The sequence below is a fragment of the Nyctereutes procyonoides genome, unplaced genomic scaffold, assembly GCF_905146905.1.
Source record: "Nyctereutes procyonoides isolate TBG_1078 unplaced genomic scaffold, NYPRO_anot_genome, whole genome shotgun sequence".
Taxonomy (NCBI): Eukaryota; Metazoa; Chordata; class Mammalia; order Carnivora; family Canidae; genus Nyctereutes; species Nyctereutes procyonoides.
This window is the reverse complement of record NW_026575047.1, coordinates 18,234,100-18,259,809: the sequence shown is the minus strand read 5'-3', so window position 1 is coordinate 18,259,809 and position 25,710 is coordinate 18,234,100. Positions and strand designations below refer to the sequence as shown.

Below are 25,710 nucleotides of genomic sequence, written 5' to 3'. Positions count from 1 at the left end.
TGTCTTAATAACTAAAGTTTTCATGATCCAACCTTAAGTAGAATATCTACAATCCCAAATTCAATCCATATTGGAATTAAGATTATGGGAAAATTATGTATAGTCTGGAAGGATTAAAAAAAAAAAAAAGAATCCCAAAACACCAGGATAAATCATGAGTGATCCAGATGCTGCAAACTGGCGTCAAGGTCATAAAGCAGTCCACATAGCAGAACACATTGCCTCTGGAGCGATTTCCCCATTTTTCCCAGTGGCTGCCCCTACTGCAAGGTATTCCTGGCAATCACACCACAACACCACGAGCTGGAAGCCTGTGCTTCCAATCCAGGTCCCAAGATGCACGCTGCTACGCAAATGTCGGGTAGACCTGAACATACTTACTCTTGCAACAGTGCTTGCGGGGGGGACACTGAGTTCATTAAAGGGGGTGACATTTCTTCAGGATAATAATCTGTCCTCTGTGGTTCAATCCCAGGTTCTATTTTAATTTTTTTCTGTAATATAGGCTTCTCATATGATTCAATTACAGGTACTAAAAAAATAAAAATAGAAAAGTCACTCCATGTACAATTTACCAATTTCAGCTTTTAAAAGTCTACTGCACAGCTTCTATCTCTAACACCGGATTATTTGTTTGCCTTTGCCAAAATTACAGCAGAAACAAATCTGGGTTTGGGGTGGGGGTCGGGGTGGAAGGGGACGACTCTCATTTCGCCCCCACCACTATTCTACTAGCAAGCAACATGCATAGGAAGCTGGACTTTGAGCACCTCAGTCCTCAAACGGTTCTACTTTAGGATTTTGGGTTAACCTCTTTTTAACCCTTTCGTCTCCTGCCTACGGCGAGCCAGTGAAGGAGGCGGCTTTTAGCAACCATTACTTATCACCACCAGCAGAGGCGAGTATTAGATGCCGTTTTAACAGAGCCACATCCGCATTCAATAAAGCAACATAGAAAGTTGGGATTTTTACCGGCCCGAAGTTGCCGATTATGCAGTGAAAGTAATGATTTTATGGCATTAAACAGCTTGACTCCTGGGAGCTCTTCCAGGATCAACACTTAAAAAAAAAAAAAAAAAAAGGCCACGACCAGGGAAAGGAAACGATGCCTGGGGCAGGGGTCCCTGGAGGGCCCGAGGCGGGGCAGGTGGGGGGCAGGTGGCGGGGCAGGTGGCGGGGACAGGTGGCGGGGCAGGTGGCGGGGTACCTTGCATGCTGCTGTTGGAGTTCTCCATCTCCTCCGACAGGGAGACCATGAGCGGCTGCTGGAGGTGGCTGGTGTACATGAAGGGGACCGGCTGCACCACGACGGGCTGGATGACGGGCAGTATCCCGGGGCTGCGGATGCCGTGCCGGGACAGGGCCGCGGCCATCACCGGGGGCATGGACAGCGGCACCCCGAAGGGCTGCACGCCCGCGGGGGGCGGCGAGTACTTCTTCACGGGCGGGCTGGAGGAGGGCAAGCTCAGGCCGGGCGAGGCCCTCCGGTGCGACGGCTGGAACTTCAGCGACGACGGCGAGTTTCCCGCCGAGGGCGGCGAGCTGCGCTTGTTCACCGTCAGGTCCACCGGCTCCATCTGCATCCCGTGCGACAGGCCCTCGGGCGTCTGGAAGAACTTATCCGGTAGCGGCGTCGAGTAGATGACTCCGTACTTGTTGGGCTTCATCGGCTCCATGTAATTAGACGGGTAGGACTACCGGGAAGAAGGACAGAGACGGCTCAAGCCACGGGCACAGGTGCGCTGCAGCGCCAGCTACCGACGCCGTCGCTACAGGGCGCTCCCGAGGGCGCGCACCCCGCGAGCGCTGTACCTGGATGTATGCTGAGCCCCCCAAAAACGCTGAGGACAAGCACCCCGCAAGCGCTGTACGTGGGGGGTGCATGCTGACCCCCCCAAAAGAAACGCTAGGAGGAGCGCTGTACCTGGAGATGTATGCTGACCCCCCCCCAAATGCTAGGACGCGCAACCGCGAGCGCTGTGCGTGGAGATGTATGCTGAGCCCCCCCCAAAAACGCTGAGGACGCGCAACCCGCGAGCGCTGTACGTGGATGTATGCTGAGCCCCCCCAAAAGAACGCTAGGAGGACGCGCACCCTGTGAGCGCTGTACGTGGATGTAAGCTGACCCCCCCCAAAAATGCTAGGAGGACGCGCAACCCGCGAGCGCTGTACCTGGATGTATGCTGAGCCCCCAAAAACGCTGAGGACAAGCACTCCGCAAGCGCTGTACGTGGGATGCATGCTGACCCCCCCCCCAAAAGAAACGCTAGGAGGAGCGCTGTACCTGGAGATGTATGCTGACCCCCCCAAAATGCTAGGACGCGCAACCCGCGAGCGCTGTGCGTGGAGATGTATGCTGAGCCCCCCAAAAACGCTATGAGGACGCGCACCCCGCGAGCGCTGTACGTGAAAATGTATGCTGACCCCCATAAACACTATGAGGGTATAATGAATGTCCGGGGTAACGATGTTACATGAGACATCTCAGGGTTTTTTTTTTTTTTGTTTTTAAATTCATGAGAGACAGAGGCAGAGACATGGGCAGAGCGAGAAGCAGCAGGTTCCCTGTGGGGACCCTGATGCGGGACTCGATCCTGGGGTTCTGGGATCACACCCAGAGCCGAAGGCAGACGCTCGCTCAACCACTGAGCCACCCCAGGCACCTCGAAATCTCAGATTTAATTCTATGATGATTCCCATCCAAAATATTAAGGTTGAGGTTGATACCTGGCAAAAATTTTAAAACAGGTGATACACAGAAGATTTTTCATGGGCCTTGATCCCTAGGAGTCAGCGGGGCTTCTCAGTGGGCAGGAAATGCGGCTTTCCCCCTAGCGGTGCGGAAGTGCGCAGTTCTCACCATATGCTTGCGCGTAACACAGAGAAACGGAGCTGCAGTACATATGGAGGGGCTTCCGCTGCCGACCAATCGATGCCTAGGGTGACCTGAGCAATGGTCCTGTTTGCACTGGACAGTCTGGTTTCAGCACTAAAAGCACTAATAAGCCCTACTACATCCCAGGAGACACTCCGTCTCAGGCAACTGAGATGGCCAGTCACTCCCACCCACCTATATATCGAGGGCCACCCACTATCTCGTAATTATGTCCTTGGCCCCAACTCATTCAACGGTCTTATTCATGGTTTGAATGAAACTGCAGGTGGTGACTTGATGTCCAAATTTGTGCATGACACAGAAGTCTAAGAAATAGCTATATGACTCAAATAAGGACACGTGGTGCTTGAAGTGACTACTTACACACAAATTGAAGCGTAGTGTTTCCTCCAAATCTAAGCTCTGACGATTGACCTGACTGATCTTCAAATACCTTTCTCTCATAGAGAGAAAACAGTCATAATCATTGCATTCTATGGGTGTAGTCCTCGGCCATGGAATTCACTAGAATTACTTCTATTCCTTAACTAAAATTGAAAAAAAATTCTTTGCTGTAAGATGCTTTAAAAAAAAATTAGACTCAACATAAACTATTTTCTTTACTCGTAGGTATTTTAGGGAAACTGAAACTTTTATTAGTGATAACATGTCTGCTAAAACTACTTGCATTTAAAAACTTTATATTTTAAAAATTAATTTATAAAAAAAATAAAAAAAATAAAAAACTTTATAGTCAAATTGATAAGCAACATACTATGCCTTGCTTTCAGTTCTAAAATCATTTTGAAGCAATACTAGCTCATGGGACAACGACGAAAACTTACCAATGGGGTCTTATCATTGAAGAGTTTACATGCATGAGAAATTTCCAGACTGTCTCCAGTGCCCCAGTAGCCACTACTGTGAGTTATAAATGACGGTGGGACAGCAGTAGTTTTTACTGGGATTACAACTGAGATCATACCCCTTCTTCTCTGGGCCTGCACTAGGTAGGTGCATCTTCACCTGGCTATGCATCCCCCGTGCGGTTTCTAAAACTTCCTTCTCTGGACCTACCAGGCAGAAGTATCGGACAGTATGGCCGATATGGGACCAGGCAGTATTTATCTTTATCTGCTTCTGAAGTCAGTTTCTCGTTAGGATTGTGTGTTTTGTTCTTCTGCCTTTCTTTATCCCTGTCAATGCAATCTCTATCATCTAGAGCAGTGATTCCTGCAACACGGTGCACATCTCTCTCTAGGGGTACCGGAGACACTTTATAGGTAGTACACAAAGAATACAGTGCTTTAAAAGAGTTATATGTTTATTTAAATGCATAAGAAAAAAACTTTTTACAGTGCTGGTACAAACTTCCTTTTCAGAATAAATTCATTAAAAAAGCAATTCTACAGAAGAAGGTAGGAAAGCTTACTAATATTTAGGGAGAAGTGCAGGTGCCATGAGTATAAGGCAAAACTTGTCAAGGTGATATTGAAAACCCACATTTTAGGAGGTTGTGAGGCTAAAATTAAAATTGGATTCAGTGAGATAAGCCATGTAATGAGCTTAACACACACTGTAGTGCTAGAAGTCTCTTCTCTTTCTAGACAAGAAGTGGCACTGTAATGGGTCTGATCCTCTCAATCAGGGCTTCTCAAACTTTACTGTGCACAAATGTACCTGACCATCTTGTCAAAATGCAGATTCTGGATTTCTGGAGTGGCCGGCCCTAGGTGCACAGACCTCTTTTGAACAGCGTAGCTCTCAATGACAAAGAGAGAATAGAATAAAAATACTAATTTTTAGTATTAAAATTTGATAAACCATTCAAAAACAATTTAAAAGTGCAGGAAGAATTTTTCACTAACAATACTGCTTAAAAACAAGGATGTAGGGATCCCTGGGTGGCGCAGCGGTTTGGTTTGGCCCAGGGCGCGATCCTGGAGACCCGGGATCGAATCCCACATCGGGCTCCCGGTGCATGGAGCCTGCTTCTCCCTCCGCCTGTGTCTCTGCCTCTCTCTTCTCTCTCTCTCTCTCTCTGTGACTATCATAAGTTAAAAAAAAAAAAAAAACAGGGATGTGAAGGATATAAAATCAGGAAAATATTTATTTATTTATCTATTTATTTATTTATTTATTTATTTAATTTTTTAGACTTTATTTATTTGAGAGAGAGAGCCCATGTGCACACATGAGCAGAGGGAGGGGCCGAAGGGAAGGAAGAGGGCAAGAACCTCTAGCAGACTCCACAGAGTGTAGAGCCTGACGTGGGGCTTGATCCCAGGACCCTGAGATCATGACCTGAGCTGAAACCAAGAGCTGAACGCTTAACTGACTAAGCCACCCAGGCACCCCTATAAATTGTTGTTTTTAAAAACAACAATTGTTTTGAGTTATGTATCAAGAATCAAAGGAGGAAAAAGAATCTTCCTTTAGAACCAGGCACACATAAGTACACCACAGGGTAAGAGGCCCAAAACATACAGCCATACTAATATTAAATATATTTACACTTAAATATGAAAACAGGTAATGTTAAGAGGCACCAATCTGCTAACAAAACAAAAAAATTCTAGTATGTTCAACAAAGGTTTAAAGAAATAATTAAATATGGGGAGAGAAAGATTTCTCCTAGTTCTAAAGGTTAACTCACTTTATAGAATTTTCAAAAGGGCAAAAAGTTCTTGTATTAGAAACAAAAAGTTAGGAGATGGGAGGCGCATTAATTGTTTCTACTCACCAAATGTAGCTTCTCCCTTATTTTCAGCCTTATTCTTCAAAGACCTCCCTATGACCTAGATTTTAATGCCAAGTTATTGGCAGCTAAATAGAAAGCAGAATGAGGACACATTTTTATTGCTGTCATTGCTGGATTTTTCTAACTGTGGGGTGAGTTTAAGGAAAGTAGGAATTTAGAACCTGGGAGATTTGCAAATTTAATAATATTCTCAGGTTTCTGAAGCCATAAAGAAAGAGAAAGCCACACATAAAGCCAAGTTTTATAAACATTATGCACTTTTCTGCTGACTTTGCTCCCCAATGAATGCCCCCCGGCCCCCCATACCCAACCATGCAGTTTTTGCAAGGCTTTGGGGCTAAAAGTAGGGAGACACATTTGGATACACATCACAGTAAACAATTAACTATTTCCAGTCTGACGGCCTTGTAAAAGGGTGAAGAAATGTGGTTCCTCATACCATCTCACTAGAAATTTCCATAGTGATGTTGATCAGAACCTTCTGTAAGATGTGTTTGCTTTAATTATTTGGATGGAGCACATGAGCTACTACAATCAGCTTGCAAACAATCTGGTTCTCCACAGTGTAAGGACCAATACAGGGTTTGCTCTGGGCATGTGCCTTAGGTGAGTACACCCTGGTAAGAGTAGCTTCTCCTCTGTTCCAGACTTTTCCTATCTTCTAGCAAAGCAGTGCAAATAAGGGCCGCATTAGTCCCAAATCCCAATCAGAGGCAAGTGTTGAAGAGGCAGCAAAAGCTCCTCTGGCCACAGATGGCTATCCAATCCCCCTGTGCACACAGCTTACCCGAGGAGGCCTCATATCCTCGAACAGAGCAGCCTGAAGACAAGGCTCCAGCAAGGGTCTCTCCCATCTTGCGGCCCTCACTGGGGGTGGTCATGAGTTGTGCTTTTCAAAAAGTTCTCTCCTGTTGTAATATACATTCATGTGTTCAACCTCCACAGCATGTGTAATTTCTTTGCTGGCAGCCTCCTCTTATGTGATGAATGAATGAAGTGAATCAATGCATACTCTGAGCAAGATTTTACTACATTATGGATAGCATCAATTCTTTTGATTCTCAAAAACAAGGACTTTAATTGTGACAGGGAAAAAGGCACAGGGCTTGGACGATTTTTCCAAAGTGAGCACTTTAATCATCTCTTGTTTTACTGGGAATCGTTTTGGTGAATTTTCCATCACAAGACAGTTGGAAGTGGATGGACTGACTGACTGCATGAAACATGGGCAGAGTCTCTATTTCACTGCTTATTAATATGAAAACCGAGCGAACATCCGTGATAGGGCAATGGCAAGTCAAAAGCATCTTCATACCAAGGGTGGGGTTCCCACTGCAGAAAGGCGTGGTGCATTTATAAACACACATTCTGGAAACAGCAAATGTCATACTCTTCTACGCAAGCTAAAGTAGAAAGCTCTCTTTCTACCAGGCTCAGAAAGTCATGAAAGTTTCTGTTAGAACAGAGGTACTACTGATTTTAAGTAAAATCTCAACCTGTAAAGAGTCTGTCAGAGGATAATTTTCATTACAAGAAAGGAAGGGGAAAAAAATACACTTTTTTCCAAAAGTAATCTTCCTAAAGGAATAAAACATGAATACTTTTAAAAAACATTTTCTTTCTCACTTCCTGATTTAAATTCTTTCATTTCCGACCTTCTTTGAAAATATATTGGTAAAAGCAATTCTTTGATATGTGCATTGTATATTCACATCTCATATTTTGCATATTTTCATTTCCAATTTTACAAAAAAAAAAAAAAAGGGCTCAGGGAACTGCTGGTGGTTTGCCAATATCACACTGATAGTAAGTAGAAGAGATCCACAGCACGGGGAGCGGATGGTGGTCTATGCTGTTTCCACATCAGGGCCATCCAAAGCCTTACTGTTTGCCTCAAAGCACAAGGGTTAGCAGAGGAGGGTACCGAAAGCTTACATTTCATTAAGAGAAATGACACTTCCTTATTTTTTCTAAACTTTAGCAAAATACCAAATAGGTAACTCAGCCTTCAGGTCAAAGGTGGAATTAAAAAAGAAAAAAAGAGGAACAAGGGAATAATAAATTAGGCTTAGTGTACTCCACCTAAAGAGACAGAAAGGATAAAATCTGAAGATTCAAGAGTGGAAACAAAAGCTTTTTATTTAGTTTTGTAAAGTAAAGTAATCACAACACCCCACACTACCCAAATGTTCCAGTTAACTGAGGTTTTGCTGAATTAAGAAAAAGAAATGTAATTGTAAGGACTGTCACTAACTTTTGATGAAATGATCTCATCAAATTCTTTAAGTGTTAGCTCGAAGTTGAAAACTAGAGCGTGAAGGAGAAAAAGACCATTAATTGCAAAAATACTTCTATATATTTTAACTTCACATATTTATGTAAGGTAACAGCATTATAAGTATATCTGTTACTTCAAATTCATTTTATTTCCTTTTTTTTCCAGTCAAGTGCATTTCCTTGCACTTAATTATATCACACCAACTTAGCAACGCGGATCTTCATTTGAGCTTTAAATTGGCTCTTCAGCCATATTTTCATGCTTGATTAAAAGCATTGGAAGTATACTGAATATTAAAACGCATCAAAGATGGTTCTGCATCATTTAGAAAATTAATCATATTCTCCAGTACTAAAAACCTATTCATATTTCAAGGATATAATTAATAGGGAAATTTTATAGCTCAATTTTCCTCCAACGTGATCACGCGATAGTTTGGAGTAAGGGGGCTGATGAATATGGTGACAGCACCAAATAACATCAGAAGTCAATTTAGTTTTTGATTAATGAAGTTCTTATTGCTCAGTTATTATCACCTTCAGACACTTGGGTTATCCAGCTCGCACGCTGGAATGTAAATGTTATTTCCTCCAAGCCACTTGGACCTCACTTTTCATTGTACCCAGTGGTAAACACTCCGCTGGTTCAGTCATGCCCATGGCGACTCAGCTCCAAGGGCCTCCGGGTGACCCCTGTGTCTTGTATAAACATTTTTGGCAGGAGCCTCAGTGGCCGATGCATAAGGATGATCTAATTTTGCAAGCGTGTCATTACCAACCTTCAGATACACAACTCAGCCAAGTTTTTCCCCTTGTGACTATTTTCCAAGCCCATGGAAGAAACGAGCAAGGCAGAGTGGGAGCCTTGCCCTGTTATTTCCTATTGGCCCATCCGATCGCCAGGAGTCCAAACCACTCCCTGCCTGGAAGTCCCTGGACCCCTCTCTGTCACCGCCCCTGTCCCACTTCCATAGCACAGCACCAGTGCTGGCCCTCTATAAACCCCTGGACTAACTCCTAGCCGCCTGTGGCCCAGAAGCTTCCCGAGGGGTTGGCTTTGCACTAAGGTGTTGAAAAAGACAACAAGATTCCCTCCCAGCCACAGACTCTTCCATAGTGGAAAGGAATCCCATCCTCATGGCTAGGTCCTCTCTCGTTAGCTTCTCCTCAACCATCTCACTCAGGCACAGCTCAGTATAAGGTGTTGTCATCGGCTTTATTCTGAATATGTTTGTATTTTATTTTTTTAAAGATTTTATTTACTTTAAAAAAAAAAAAGATTTTATTTACTTATTCATGAGAGACACAGAGAGAGAGGCAGAGACATGCAGAGGGAGAAGCAGGCTCCCCATGGGGAGCCTGCTGTAGGACTCAATCCCAGGACCCCGGGATCACAATCTGAGCCAAAGGCAAACACTCAACCACTGAGCCACCCAGGTGTCCCCCGAATACGTTTTTAGATGCAGAGCTGAGAATTTTTTTCTTTCCCAGGTTTCATCTTTTATTTAATCAGCTCCAGGAAGGACATGCTGAATACCACAGGACACAAAACGGAATATTTTTTTTCTTCCAGTATTGAAAAAAAAAAAAAGGACATTCACAAACATTTTTAAGAAAATATTCTTTATAATTGGGCTGGTGATCTTGAGTAAAGAACACCTCATGGAAACACATTCTTGATGCAGATTTCTTGTAAAAGTACAGCTGAAAGCTTCTTAACCATGATAAACATTGAGTATGGGATTTTTTTTTTTTTAATATCCTGGATGCACATTAATTTTTAAAAATCAGTCTGGTCAGGCTTTTTTTTTTTTTTTTTGAGGGGGGGGCAAACCAATAATCCCAAGAGCCCCAACAAAAAAGCTGGTAACTGAGGAGTTTTTATAAACCTCCTTCTGTCATGACTAGATTCACCTGTGACCCAAGTTCTATGCTGATCACATCTTGGGGGGCCTGGGGTACTGGTCTTGAGGAGACATGGATCCCATCTATTGAAGGGTATATGGTATTAAAGGTGTTAGGAGGGTGTTTAGCTCAGTTACCAACCGTGGCTTTGAGAAAAGTGTGTTTACCAAATGCCTGTCAAGTGATGAGTAACTTTAAGGAATAACACAACACACAATAATGTTATTGCCACTTGCAGTAAATAGGAAGAGGTGTTCAATTTTGGAAAACTTACCACCGACACGGAGTCCATGACCTCTTGCTTGACAGGGACCGGGTCAAACATGAGCATTCTTTTAGTTAAGCTTTCTAGGGTGCTCTGAGGTTTAGCCTAGAAAACAAAACAAGGTGTCCAAATAAGTCCCAAGGTCACTTTAAACATAAGTGAGTAAAAATAAAACCTAATATTCCTCAAACCCATTCTCTGCTCCTTCCTCTCCCCTGGCCCCAGAATGGCTGGAATTTATTTTCCTTACCTATGAAAGATGCCATTTTATATAATTAAAACCAGATTCCACGGTCATAAGTAGATGAGAGCCAACTGGCATTTCTAACTCCAATACATAAACCCTGACATTTTCTGGAACAATATGTACAGCCCCTCCTGAGCAGCAAAGCTTGCATAACATTGCTGTGCAATTCACCATCAGTTCACATGATATATGAATGTTAAACATTTTTCCTTATGTTCATTACAGACAAATCAAGAAAAAAAACAAGACAGGCAAAAAGAAAACCTAGAACCAACCACCATTCATAACTTTGTTTTTATCCTTCCAAACTCTCTTTTAAAATAGATTATAGTATACATACGATTTAGTACCCATAATTTCACTTGACAACGGATTCTAAAAATGTTTCTTTTTCAGTAAGTATGGTTCCATACTGTGGAATTCCGTGTGCCACTGTGTGAACACAGCTTTTTTTTAAAGTATCCCTTTTTACTGGGCACTTAGATTGTTTCTAAATGTTCATCATTATGGATGGCAGTATCTTTATACTTATGCCTTCCTGCACACCCTTAATTTATTGTTAAATAGCATAAGGGTAAATCTCACATGGAGGAATTCTTGGGTGAGAAGCATGTACATTTTCCAAAGCAGCTGATCTATCATCCAGCAAAAATGCTCTATTATTTCCATGAATAAAACAGAACCCATTTCTCAACATGCCCACCTGCAATGTGCATTACCGCTTAAAAAAAAAAAAAACTTGGTTTGTCAGTTTCAAACTGGCAAACTATTTTTATTCTAAATTGATTTTGTTGAAGTCGAATTTTTTCAATTTTTATTTTCCATTTGCATGTCTCCTCTAGAGAAATGCCTATATTCAGGTCTTGACTCCTTCCCCATCCCCAGGCTGCCCATTGTTTCCTAACCCACTTTTTATACATGAAGACTCATTTTTTGGTATTCACTCCCAATTCTTCATTAGGAAATAAGCTAATCTATAGCCTAATGTAAAGGAAATGTCCATCTTAATCCCATTTGGCCTTTCTCTTCTCTTCTTCTGTTGTTATGCTCGTGTTATCCGTCCCTTTTCTTCTGTGTTCTGTACTAGTTCACTGCTGGCACTAATCTACATCAAGCCAACTGCTTCCTCACAAAACAGAATATTCACTTTGCTCAACATCCAACTGCATTTCACAGGTTTGGGAATCACTGCCCAGCTACTACCCAGATCTTCGACAACCTGCTTTAGGCACCTACTATCCAAATTTGGTTTCAGGCTTCAGAGCTTTGGTTGAAGGCAAGGTCTTTACTGGACCACTTTGGTTTGTGTGGGAGAGTGAACAAGTTCTGGACTGCAATCTACCTGAAAAAGCTGCAGAAGTCTCTGGTTCTAGGTTACCTCCTGTATTTCAGGATTAAAACTCACCAGCCCCAGCCCCACCTCCACAATAGCAGTTGTATCCACGCTCTGTGGGTTTTACTACGAAATCTTCACATACAATTATAAAAGTAATACTGTGTCGTTCTTGTGCTCCCTTGCTCAGTTGAAGAAAGACTGTTCTGGGTCTCATGACAACACGTGAGTATCGTCATTAACTCAACATAAGGCTCTGACTTCGAATTTTATTTTCCTACACCACAGTATGTATTATAATCTGTGAACACAATTTGATACCAGGCTGCTCAAATCAATGGTGCTAATACCCTCTTATGTATGCCAGCAAAAACAAACCCCAACAGCCAGTGAAAAATGGATGATTTCATAATGAAGGATGAAAACCCCTTTTGTGTCTTAGGATCTATTATTAACCAGTTCCCAGCCTAGCAGCTGCAGAGATGGATATGGTTCTAAAAAATACTGTCCAGTGCCTCACAGCAGACTATAAACAAAAGATGTGAGATCTTCTGCTCACATCAATGAGGTCAGGTAATTCAGTAGCCCTGACCTTTGGCTGGCCACCCTTCCCCCAAGCCTTTTAAATTTAATTTAATGGCTACCCTTCCCCCAAGCCTTTTAAATTGAATTTACTCTTAGATTCATCCACTTGACTGAAGGGTATCTTGATGCAAATTCTTCTAAATATAAGCAGTCCTATTCTCAGGTGCATTAACAAAAAGAGCTCTGGTCTTGGTCTCTCTTTTTTTTTTTAAGATTTTATTTATTTATTCATGAAAGACACACAGAGAGAGAGAGGCAGAGACACAGGCAGAGGGAGAAGCAGGCTCCCTGCAGGAAGCTGACATGGGACTCGATCCCAGGACTCCAGGATCATACCCTGAGCCAAAGGCAGAAGCTCAACAACTGAGCCACCCAGGTGCCCCGGTCATGGTCCTGAGACTCGAACAGGAGAGCTGCATCCTAGCTATGAAATTTAAAGCAAAACAGAACCCTTTGCCCTGTAAAGAGTTTGTATCAATAAACACATACGCAATTTCTGGATATACATAGGTGTGTACACGGCACTAACACTGTTGGTTCCAACTTCAGGAGCAAAGTCAAGCATTTGTCTCTTTGCCAACGTAGGTAGGCTTTTAGAGGTCGGTCCCCTCTGCCCTTTAAAAGACTCAGACTGAATTCAGTTTAAAAGTGACTAGCAGCCTACATCCTGCCTGAGAGCTCACAGAGGGGCTTGCCACTTCCCAGCTGCATATAGTGCAAGTGTATGCCTCACGGTACCTTACAGCCTTCACTACCAGTAAGAGCACACAGTGGAATTAGGACGGGCTCTGGTTCAAATTCTAACTCCACCATTTAGCTCATAAAGCCATTAACAACTTTTCCTAATGCCCAGAGCCGTGGCTATTAAATCCATTTAGAAATGAATGACACATTAACCTACTCTATCTCTTATCATTTAAAGACGTTATTTAAATCGCTTGCATTAATGTTTATGCTTTATCTGAATTTAAGGAAATGAATGCTCCACAACTTGAAATCATAAATGAAAAAGGTAAAGTCTAATATAGAGCATCTGCCCTAATAAAAAATTTTTTCCTAATAAAATTTTTATTAAAAAATAATTGTGAAGGTATGTTTATAATATGTTCAAAACTGTACCTCAAGAGTAACTCAATCCCTGGTGAACTGATAGTTCTCATTATAGAAGTATTTCAGCTAGTGAATGAAAAAGGAGTGGTACAATTAGAAGACCTCATTTTGAAAGACTTAAACAAGGCAACGCTGGACAAAGTCTGCAACATTCAAATATCATTATGAATAGAACGAAACTCACTCACTGTCCATTTGCACGCTGAACAGTATTCTGTTCCCGACCTGGCTGCCTCTAAAAGGACCGATCATACTTTCAGCGGTAGTCACAGGATATGGAACAAGAGGTGAAGGACGTGCAAAGAAGACTGTACACTCTTAAACTGTCAACCAGACTGCCCTTCTTGGGAGGGGGTCACGGGGTGGGAGAGCTTTAAACACACATCTGTGTGCCAATGTTTAAATGTATCAATTCTAGAATTAAAACTCAATCAAAGCACAGGAGGGAAGCTAAGCCAGAAAGAAACCAAATTTAGGAAGAGAATGGAACACAGGAACACAAATCAGGCATTTGTTTATTTATGTGCAGAAAAATTCTATAGTCTGTAACTAACTCCTGGGCCTATCTCTGGTCCTGACCGTGTCTTTGGGTTCAGGTGTAGGATAGGAGGAGTGACTGCAAAGTCTCCAAGGTGCCTTGCATACGACTGAGAAGTAACTTATGCATTGAAAGAACTAGAACGCAGTGGATCTTGTTACACGTGGACAGCTCAGGCTCGGGGGACACTAACATCCTCGGTACAGTACACTAAATAAAACACAACCGCGCAGGAAAGCTCTTACGCCACACGGACCGCAGTCTTGAGCAGAACCAGGAGGTGGCGCGCTACGACAGGTATTAGGGGCTAAGGACACGCGGGAAATGGGAGTTTGCCGACCTCACCGTCCTTAAACCCAGTGGGTTTTAAGCGGGCCCAGGAATTCTGTTAACCACTTTCTGTGGGTGCCACGGAGATGAGAAGTCCCCAAACGTGGTTCTGTTTTTTGTTTTTGTTTTAATTTTTGTCCCACACTGCTATTTTCCAGTCATTAATGCATTTACATCGTAGCCCTACTGAACTTGCCAGAATGATTTTCCATAACCGGAACAAATGTCATCCCTCCCTAACTGGGTTATTTTGCTGGGAAGAGCCATCCGACTGAATTTTTCGCCAAAGAGAAGAAACACATTTCCCTTCACTCTCTCTACTTACACTTCTGACTTTTCCCAAATTAAGACATGGGTCAGATTTTTTTGTCAAAATGCAAAAACGTGTGATTTAGGTATTTAAAAGCTTTGGTGCATCATTTACATAAAGTTTCAGAAGGAATGCAGTTCCATCTCACACTCTTATCCAGTCCACCAGGAGGCCTACTCAACAGCTGATTTAGGAGGATACAAATGAGCTGCAGAGCTCAGAAGTAAGCACAACTCTTGATGTAAGAGGAGCCTATGATGTCACCAAACCTCCTTTGAAAGAAGCTTGTCTTGAAGCAGGAGCAAGTTTTATTATAGAAACAATCTTACGATTGTCCCTTACTTAGAAGCATCACACACACACACACAATGTGTGTGTCTGAAGCTAAGTTTCTTGTGATACAGCAGGATTTGCTCCTGACCTTCTCCCTTCTTGGGTACATTCCAAATCTCACTCCTCAGATCCTCAAAGGGTCCCTGCATTATCCTCCCCCAACCCAGCCTGACCCTTAGACTCCAAATGACCTGCCAGCCTCGGAGCAATCTTTGTCTCCTGCTGACCTCAGCAAGGTGTAAGGAGAAAAACAGTAGGAACAAAGCATGACGTCATCTGCAAGCGCCCTTAATTTTCCCAAGGGTTTGGATGTTAAAAGAGAAAGTGTACTCCCCCCTGCCCCCACCACCATTTACTGCCCAAAGGAACTGGGGAAAAAGAAAACACTAAAAAAAAAATTGTGTGTGTCTGTGTGACTCCTGGTCAGGAGAAGGGCCAGGCCAGGCAAGCAGGGGACATCTCTGCAGCTGAACTTCCTTTCAAAAGAAACACTTCTTTCTTCACTTCTGTACCCAAATGCTTTTAAGAGCTCCTGAGGAGTCACATTTTTATGGCAGTTGCCTTGGCCAGAGACAGGGCGGGTGGGGTGGGGGCAGGCAACAAATGTGGGAGGGCATTTTTAGGTTGCAGGCTGCTTTCAGAACAGCCAGATGCTGGCCCCTACCTGGAAATGTGCATTTTCCTAGGGCTGGATGATTTTCACCTATCTTAGTCTTCTATTGTTGGTTTGAAAGGGGGAAAAAAAAAAAAAACGCCATGGAGCATTTCTAAATCTTTGCCCCTCACAAACTGGGTTGGCCATTTTGCATCAAAATGTTTTGTAAATGGAAAGAAGTTAATTATTTAGTTTTAGATTAAATATAATGATCCAGTGAGCAAACAATCCGCCCTCTCTCCTCTCTCTGCTAACAAGCCACCCAATTTTACTTTCCTGCCTCCACCCATCTGCTCCACCCTATGGAGAGTTGCCAAGGCGAGTCCAACTTGTCCAAACAGGACATGGCTTCAGATAAGATTCTGTCCACACCCTGTACCTCGGAAAAGACCAAGTGAAGCAATTGATTTTGCATGTAAATAGGGACAGGTGCAAAGGTAACAACCAAGCAAAATCCCTACACGTTTGCAGACTGAGGCCCAGCTAAAGCAGGGCTGGGGGGTGGGGGGTGGGGAAACCCAAACCCATACTCTCTATAGGTAAACTCTCAAGTTCAACGCTGCCACCTGGCTAGTAGCATTCATTCCACACCTTTCTGAAAGACATTTTCGCAAATGCAAATCATTTCGCCTACTAAGGTTACGCGCTTGTTTTCCTTCTTCAGGCTCTCTGGCAATTCTGTGTTTTAGTTTGAAGGGCACAGAACCCAAGATCAATTGAAAAAACGCCCATACTGTGTAATAATCCTGCTGTGTACATATCTTACAAGGCCGGCCGCAGCCCTCACAATTCTCTTCCGTGAAGCGTTATATAATCAAATCCAGAAGGGCTGCGCGAGGCCACACGGCCTCTCATCTGCCTCTGCGCTGGTGCCCTATCACTGGAGACCCACCCCGCTCTCCCCCAAGGGGCCTCCACCCATGGGGCCCCACCCAGCAGGGAGTGGGAGGCAGGGAGGGACCAACTGGCTCGGGTCAGCAGCCAGTTCCTGGAAATTCCGGCCTGAGCAGGGATGGCTGGGACCTTACAAATAACCAGAAAGAGGGACGCCTGGGTGGCTCAGTGCAGGTCGTGATCCAGGGGTCCTGGGATCGGGTCCCCCATGGGGCTCTCCGCAGGGACCCTGCTTCTCCCTCTGCCTATGTCTCTGTCTCTCTGTTGTCTCTCATGGATAAATAAATACAATTAAAAAAAAAAAAAGAAAAAGAATCATTAGGGCGGTGGCAATTCCTGGGCTCCCAAGGAGTCTCCATTAAAAGCTGACCTCACAGGGCCACCAGACCTTTGGATATGAAACCATGAGCTAATACTGCCCCCTCCCTTCAAAAGTACACGAAAAAGAAAGAGGAAAGCATTTTGGGCCACTGCCATGGGAGAGAATTAACTCAACATGTCCCCAGCACAATCCTCCCTCTCCGGCTCCTGCCTTGAAAAGCCTGCCTGCTGCCCCCCACCTCCCCGGTGCCTTATTTTCTGGTCATTCGCCATGGAAACCAACCTAGAGGTCATCTTTCAAGTCTTCCTCACCAACTTTTCTTTCCATTCCTGCTACTGCCACTGGGGGCCAGGCCTCCGGTGTAAGACTGTGTCACTGGGTTCCCTCCACCACGCTCCCCACGGCGTCCCTGGGTCCCTCCAACTCATCCTGACCCCTTGCCGCCCACATTTCTCAAAGCCCAGCCCTCACCGGTCTGGCCCAAGCTCGCAAACCTTCCTCCAAAGGGGTCCCCGGGGCTTGCAGAGTGGGTTCAAGTGCCCATGCTCCCCGCACCCCGTCTCTAACCGGCTGCCCCTTGCTCCAAGGGCCCTTCACGCTGGCCGCCCCGTCCATTCACCCCCACCTCCCACCCCCATGTCTTTGTTCATTTTTGGCTCCGATGCTGGGCAACCAGCATGGAATGCCCCATCCCCTTCCGGCTTATCTAAATCCTCCTAATTCTTCAAAGACCTGCTCAAGGCCTCTCCACTCCGTGCAGCCAGCTGATTGCGCCCCAGTTGAGCTGAGGCCACCCCTTCTTACCTAGATGGGCGGGGCCTGTTAAATGGTTTGTGGCAGACCACCACCTGGATGGGGAGCATCGCCTTCCATATCCTTAGGGGAGCAGAGGGGGGCCCCTCCCATCTTCCCCAAGGGGGGGGGGGTCAAGCTTGCTCACTAGAGGGAAGTTTTCTGCCAGGCATGAGGGGTGCTTCCAAGAGCACTCAGCCCAATGTAGGACTTCTACAGCCGTCCCTTTCCCCTTTGCCTTTGAAGACACTTGGAATTCTCTCCTAAAGTAAGTTAATAGGGAAGAGGGGCCCTAACTTTAAAGCAAACTTGTTAAACCAAACTTCCTTTAAAAAAAGTTACTGCTCCTAAACCTTAACCTCCTTGCCTGTTATGGGTCCTCCAGAGACTTTATTAAAATCATCCTCCCAGAATCTTTTATTAGCTACCCAGAGAGATCTTCTAAACAAATCTCGTGTCAATGTCTCTTCTCTGTTGTAAAACCTAAAATAGAAGAGGAAAAAGAGAAAGAGGGAAAAAAGAGACGGGGCAATTTTCCATGAGGAGAGAGTGAGAAAGAGAGTGTGTGTTTGGAGGGTTTTCTTTGTTTTGTTTTGCTTTTTCAGGATACTTCTATTGACCAAGGAAAGCAAGGGGCTACGTGATGTCACAGGTTTCCTGCAAATCATCACCACCTTCATGACTGGTGGTCTCCAGGTGCTGTCCTTTACATGGACTGTGTCACTGATGCCTATCGGGTGGGTGGGTACCAGTTTCCAGTTTCCTATCACTTAGGAGAACTACGGAACAGAGAGGTAAAGCAATCTGCCCCAGGATCACACAGCTGTTAAGTTGTACAGCCAGGTTTTGAACCCAAAGCAGCCTGACTGCAAAGCCAGTGGCCCCGGCACCCTACTCTACAACCCCCCCCCCCCCCGGCAGAGGACCACATTACACCACGGACAGCAATAGCAGGCCAGCACGTCTGCAAACACATCTGTCCACGGGGGATGTGGAAGGCAGGGACAGAGTACCTCCAGTAGCGGCAATTCCACCTCCTTCCAACTGGCCCCTGCTGCCTACCCTGAGTGTGCACACTTGGACGCAAGATCAAAAGACACATTCTGAAGGCCCCAAATTAGGCCATTATTCTTCCTAGCCAATGCACCTGCAATTGGTCCATAAAACTGCTCAGAAAAAAACTGGCAGCTCTACCCAAGTAAATACGGAAATCCTCATAATAACTGTACAAAGGTGGAAGGGTCAGGTCCTCATCCCCATTTTAGAAATGAGGAAATGGAGGAACAGAGGTGAAATGACTTGCCCAAATTCACAGAGCTGGTTGGAGCTGCAGCCAAGAACAGAAATGTGTCTGCCGGCAGACCCAGGGCTCTTTCTGTTCTGCTTCAGGGGCCCGTGCGGTGGGACCGACTTATAAGCAAAATCCTCTCAAACTGGGATCACTCTGGATACAGAGGGTATGCGACGTGTACAATACCTGCTGGCCCATGTTGGCCCGTGCCCTGGGGAGGTTCCAGAGGGTAATTAAGATTTCAAAACGCCTTTTCAGGTTGGATCACTCGGGACCTACTCCATCCTAGTGGCATAATAATGACTGCACATAATTTGAGATTAGCTCTAATGAGTAGGTGCTCAATAAATACTTGTGAGATGAATAAATGAATGGATGTCAAACTACCCTTCTTACACGTGAGGAGAAAAAGAAGGGCAAGGGCCTCTATAATGATTGTACACCAGGTGGCACACAAGGAAAACTTGCCCAGGGGCCAGCGAAGCTAGCCTGAAAATCATCTTCTAAAACCTAAAACACAGCCAGTGCGAAAACTTCAGGAGGCTTTGCAGAGAAAACCTCCCTCGTTTGGAGAATGGAGTGGAACAGGGGCTTGAACTTGCTAAGGAGAGTAGTTTTGGAGTGCAAAGCTTGGGAAGGAACCACGGTCTAAAAGCCTAAGAACAGATATAAAGGGGTGGATTTCAGTGATTAGACTCAAAGCCCAGTAGTTAGTAGACAGAAGGTGTACAGGCCAGGGGGGAAAAACCCAGTTTGTTCACAGGTCGCTCTCCAGGGTAGAATGCACTGACCTCAACGTCCATTTGATCTCTTCTGTCTAGATTTGGCCAAATTCCACTGAACCGGATTGAGAACTAGCCACAGGCCATCCCTGGAGATCCCCAGGCCTTCCAGAGATTGGAACCACCTTACCCATGCCCCATTCTAAGCTGAGCTTTCTTCAGTGTCCTCTGGTCAGGGGGCTGCCTCGGGAAGCACCCACTTCCTAAACGTCAGGGTAGGAGCTAGACCCCAGGTTTGCTCAGAATGCAGGAGATGAAGGGCAACTTCACTTGCTACAGTTGGTCTCCAGCTCCCCTTAATAATTGGATGGAGGAAATGATAATGAATTCAGCCTGCCAACACAATGGAGTGAGTTTCAAAAAGCTCCAGGAACCTGTTTTGCTAGAAAATGAACTTGACTATTAAAAACCCTGACCAAGGGATACAAAATATACTGATTTAAATTTTTTTTTTAATGTTCCACTGAACTATGATGACATTCCAGAAAAGGCATAGATCCAATTAAAAAGATATTTTTGCTTTAGGAGAAAACAGTCCTAGTTCTGGGGTAGAACTGTGTCTATAGCATTGTGTCTCTTTTTCATTACTACCAAATTTCAAGGAAGGAGAGTTCAGGGGGGGAAAAGCAGGGCTACCTCCTTTAGACAATGCTCTCCCTTATCAGGGTAGACTGCTGTCTGGTTTCCTGTCTCGAGCTCTGGCATTACTGCTTCAGATGAGAACAGGGGTCTAATAAAGGGGACCGATCAGGCTTGAAAATGAGAATGCTAAAAACCACCATAATCCTCTTGCAACTTACTCTGAGATGTATTTTGACTAGAACATTACACATTAGCAAACCAGGTATCAATGGTTTTATGACTCTAGGGATTTTTTTTTTTTTTAAAGCTAGAACCAATGAGTATGAAGCACTTCAGAAAGAAACCTAATTTCCAGAATAATGTAATTCCTAGGATTTCAAGGATGAGGTTGCTTATATTTTTTTCTTAAATACAACCGGTGTGAAAAAATAGTTAAGAAATACTTCCTAAGAAAGCTGTTCATTATAGCAAAAATGTTGACTTGGAAATAAATAATGATTTACATCATCAAGAGATGAAACCATTATTCCCATTTTTTTCCTTTTGTAATTCTAGTAACTATCAGACAGATACAATCTTTCCAAATTGTTCAGCTTGGTATTTAAAAGCTCGCAAAGTGTATTTAATAAAATATATTAGACCCTAATAATCACATCTATTAGCCAACCACCTCCCTCTCCCCCAATGCAAAGAAAATAATTACCTGAAGTAAGCTAAATAAAGATTCTGTCTACCAAATCCAGTTGGATTGTTAACAGCCTTAGAACTAAATTGGAAAAGTTGCTTTGATTTGGGTTACTCACAAATTTTAGTTTTAAGACCCCTTGCACTACAAGTCAGCTTTATATTTCAAGTTTGCTTCTCCCAAAGGAGAAAGAACAGCTCTTACTAAAAGCTTCCCAAACACCCACCATTTTTTAAAGGAAGGTTATCAGTAACCTTCTATTTGATTCTAATAGTTTTCTTAATATCATATTATATATCTCCCTTCACCCATTAAGAAAGAATGTAGTAGAATGTGAAGTTAAAAACCCAACTACTATTATCATCAATTTAGGGGAGGACAGGGTCTGATTTGCTGCCTTAGCAACTCTAAATTAATTCCATTAGAGAACATCACAGATAATCCCTTTGGATCTTAAAGAAAATCCAAAAATAAGTTTAGAAAGAAACTTGCCGGAGTTTTCTTATCCAACTATCTAAAACTTAGTTTCTGAAGAGCCAAGAGAAAAATGTAGTAGGTTTTAAATAGTTAACCCAGAAGTGTTAGCCCACAACTAACAGAATTTACAAAAAAAAAAAAAAAAAAAGAAGAGGGGGATTATGAAAAAGTTGGTGTTGTAAAACAATGAAAACAAGAGGTCTCCTTCTGTTTTCAAAATACAAGATTAAAATTTTCCAGACTCTCATTAAAATGAATTTATTTCCAGTTCTCTTTTTCTTTGAGCTTTTTATTCTTAAAACAGGTCGGAAATCAGATGGGAGAATAAATACATCTTTGTCCTTGGGAAAATTATCCTAGCACTTACATCTTTGTCTTTAAGAGATGATCCTGGGATTTTCTCCATATATTTTATGCCTCAATACTTTTCCTCAAGATTTCTTCCTTAAAACCTAAGCAAGATTTCCAAATCAGCCCAGTCTGCCAAGACTGCTTAAAACTCTCCATCCGGTAGAACCTCTTCTGCCTTGAGCTCCAGTGTTACTTGGGAACAAGGGTGGGCCAGAGCCTTTAGGTAATGCCAGGTCTTCTAAACTGTAAGGTGGCAATCCCCCCAACTCCAGAATTGACAGCTTCAGGGCAAAATGCCTACCTCTAAACAAACACCCTACCCACCTCCAAACAGGAATGGAAAACAAACAAATGCAACCTCCTTTAGACTTCTAGCCAATCTGCACACAAATTTCTCAAAGTCACAATTTGGCAATGATGAATTTTAAAAGGTACCAGTATTTATTCACTCACAGAAACACACTGGAGCAAAGGGTATATGTAAAAAGGTTAACTGACTCCTCATTATGACATAACACAGGCATCTTAAGCAATTGCAAGTGTGTAGAGACATGATAACTCCCTGGGTGGGGATCGGGAGTTTAGGGGCAGGGACCACGGCCTGGTCTGGGCTACTGATCTACCAGAAAACAGCCTGAAACAGGAAAGAGCACACATATGCCACTTGGAATGTATGACGCAAACCCCAGCCTTGAAACAAAGAACAGGAAACAGCTCTGCTGGCTGTGCTGGAGAGCAAGCACAGAGAAACATTTAGCCGGCCCTCCCTGACCCTATATTCATGAGCAGCTGGAGTTTTTTAAAACAACAACAGGGGGGTGGAGGTGTTTGTTCTATGGGTGTGAATAATAACACCAGCTTTATTCAGGGGACCTGCCCTATTTACAAATAGGAGCTTCCACATACAGTAAACATCATAAGTGAACATGTGATTTTATCATATTCAGGCAGCAGAGACCTTCCTAATTAACACCAGCCTCCTTTCCGATTTCTTTTGTCTCTTTCTCCCCCATCCCAATGGCTGGTCTCGAGCCATCATCAAATTCTGGGTTGGGGTAATGAGTATTGTTCAGCCTCAGCATCATGACGAAAATGAAAAGGGCGCACTCTTAAGAATTCAGATGACAACTGGGTTATCCCACAGAACTGAACACCGGACCAGTTCTAAGCGTCTCTTAGCTACACAACTACATTCCTAGACACAGAGTCTGGGATATCTAGAGTCACCCCAAATTTCACCATCTTTTTCAACTGCATAGTTAGAAACCTATCTGCACACAGCTGCACATCTGTTCTCCATGTACACACACCTAAAGAAATTCACCTTTTGAGAACGTGAATCTCTCTTCCTGACATTTCATTTAACCCAGAAGTGTTACACGATCTGTAGAACAGAGTATCAATTTTTATAAGATGCCCGAAAATGTCTATCTTACTTTAGGTATATTTAAGGTAGTAAAATCCATTCAGTCTTTTCCCCATTATGTCTCTTTATTTTGTTATAGTGAGCCAGGACTGCTCAATTCAGGTTTCCATGATCAGAGATTTAACAATCTGTGTGTAGACAAAACTACAGGTAAAAAAAAAAAAAAAAAAAAAAAAAAAAAGGCATCACTGTGTCCATAGCAACCAAAAGATTGGGTTTTAATTTAGAAGTTTGCAGTGAAAAAACAATAGCGTTTTATAATTGACAAGATTTTGTGGTCTTAGCAGCTACTTTTCTTTGTTATTCTCACACTAAGGTTTTTAGACTTGCATTCTCCTTCATGAAAGCCAAATGTTCCTTGCAGTGTATCTTTATTGAACTTCCAAGAGTACATTGGGCTTTTTTCTTCTAATACTTCTGCTGCAAACCCCACTGACTGTAGAACTGGAGACAGTTTCTCTAGGGAGTTTAAATTCATCAAACATCTCATTTTAGGTTTCTGTTAACAGGCTGAGGTCACCATACTCCATGCTTCCAGCCAGAAGAAACTCATTTGTCCATTCCTTAAAAAACACTAACTTGCAAAATTTTGGAGATGTTAATGTTATCAGATTGTTTTCTTTTTCCCTAAAAGCAAGTCTTCCCTCCCGTTAGGCAGATTATCATCCAGATGGATTTCTTATAAAAATGCTGCTCGAATGCACTTAAAAAAAAAAAAAAAGTACAAAATTGCTCAGTGGAAAAACCTGTAATGAACAACTGCCCTATTCGCCTACTCCATTTTGCTAATAATTATATGCTCCATGTAAATGAAGTCAGAATACCACTACACACTGCTCCGCAAATCCAGGCTCTCGTGAGGATATAATCAACACATTTAAAGTATCTTAGGTGATATTCGTGGAAAAATACATTCTGAGCTAGCAAAAATTCGGTGTAAAATGTTTATTTTGGTGCAATACAAGAAGGTGAGCGATTTCCAATTTCCGTTTAACCTGACTTAACAACAACAAAAAAAGTCCAGTTCACACGTTCTCCGTCTATTATTATTGCATATTGCTGTAAAATTTAAAGCAGAAGATGCGCCCTGATATCTCCCAGAGAAGTGGACAGGAGGACAATTCCAAGTATTATCTGCCATCTCCAAGAAAGCCACTCTGAAATGTTAGGTCGGTCCCCAGGGTCCAGGTCCAGGGATCAGTCCCTCGGTCCCCACACGGCTGAGTCCCTAACGCTGCAGGCAGTTGCCTAAGGCGCTCTCCGCCTCCAGCCTCGCTGCAATCCTTGCTCCAGGCAGGCACTGCGGCAGGTTCCCTCCGCGCCCCCGAGGAGGGCTCTCCAAACCCGGCCGGCTCTTTCCTCCTGCCCCCGGGGATCCAGACGCCCCGGCAGCTCCTGGGCTCCAGGACCGAGAACGGGATGCTGCCTTCGGTCCCCACGGCCCCAAGTTTCTTCCCAGAGGGCCCGGGAGGCTGCTCCAAGTTTGCTCCGGCGGGCGAGCGGTCGCGCGCGCCCCGTCCGAAGAGGGGGGCGGCGGGGGGCGGGGAGGGGAGGGCGCGGGAGCGGGGGTGGGGGACCCGGAGGGGGAGGAGCAGGAGTGCGCGGCCTCCGCGCTACCTTTCTCCAAACAACGTTGCCACACGCGGAGAGCACTGAGGTTTCTGGGGCTTTGGAGGGAATCGCGAGCGAGGGAGCGAGCGAGCGGCGGGCGGGGGGACCGACCACACAGGTGAGCCCCCGCCCGCGCCCCCGCCCGCGCCCCGCCCTCGCCGCGGGTCTCGCTCCCCGCACCGCGGGCTCCGCACGGCGGCTGCCCCGAATCCCACACTCTCGACCGCCGAGCCCGAGGTCTCCCCCCGGCCGCCCCCAGCCCCGGCCTCGAGGAGCTGTTGCACTTTCCCAAGCCCACAGGCGCCCCCGCCCCCGCCCCCGCGCTGCGCCCCCAGCCCATTCGCTGCGCGCCCCCCCCCCCGGCCCGGGCGGGGGGGAGGCGAGGAGTCCGCAGCAGCCGGGAAGGGCGGCAGCAGGAGCCCGGCCGGGGGAAGGTGAGGGAGGGGCACTTACTTTTGGAGGCGCGGTGCTGGGCGCTGCAGACGAGAAATAAAGGCCCGGATCCGAGGCGCCTTGAACCCCGCGAATGCAGCAGTGTCAGCGCGCCAGCCCGGGCGGCGGCGGCGGCGGCGGCCGCAGGGCACGGGCACGGGGCCGGGGTCGGGGGCCGGGCCGGGCACGGGGACGGGGACGGGGACCGGGACGGCCGCGCGTGCGGCGGCGGGCGCTCGCGCTGCGCTCCGGCTCGGGCTCCGGCTCGGGCTCCGGCTCGGGCCCCGGCTCCGCGCGGCTCCGCTCCTGGCTCCCCTCTGGCTCCTGGCACCAACTCCGGGCAGTCACATGACGCCGGCGCCGCTCGCTCTGCGAGCCTCCCGGGGCTGGCGGGGTAAGTAGAGGCTGGGACCCGGGGTGGGAGGGTCAGGGAGGGGAGAGGGAGCCGCCGCGGCCGCCCGGGCTGGGCGGGTCCCCACCCACTTGGGTGGAGGCTGCCGCCGGAGGGGTCGGCCGAGTCACTCGCGCAAACACGCACCCC

The 25,710-nt window shown here is 45.2% G+C and overlaps 1 protein-coding gene across 2 annotated transcripts in view; it reads right to left on the bottom strand.

Moving 5' to 3' along the window:
- KLF3 (KLF transcription factor 3) overlaps positions 1-25,314 on the bottom strand; it is a 36,343-nt gene extending 11,029 nt beyond the window's left edge. Inside the window, exons 1-4 of one of the 2 annotated variants that reach the window (XM_055326703.1) lie at positions 25,191-25,314; positions 10,093-10,188; positions 1,208-1,694; positions 382-532 (exon numbers count right to left, since the gene is read on the bottom strand). In XM_055326703.1, coding sequence (XP_055182678.1) covers positions 382-532; positions 1,208-1,694; positions 10,093-10,149 — 695 coding nt within the window. In that variant the 5' untranslated portion in view covers positions 10,150-10,188; positions 25,191-25,314. Of the gene's footprint in view, positions 1-381; positions 533-1,207; positions 1,695-3,259; positions 3,424-10,092; positions 10,189-25,190 lie in introns of those variants that run through there. The other variant, XM_055326701.1, reaches the window with a different exon arrangement.
- Between the last annotated feature and the right edge of the window lie 396 nt (positions 25,315-25,710).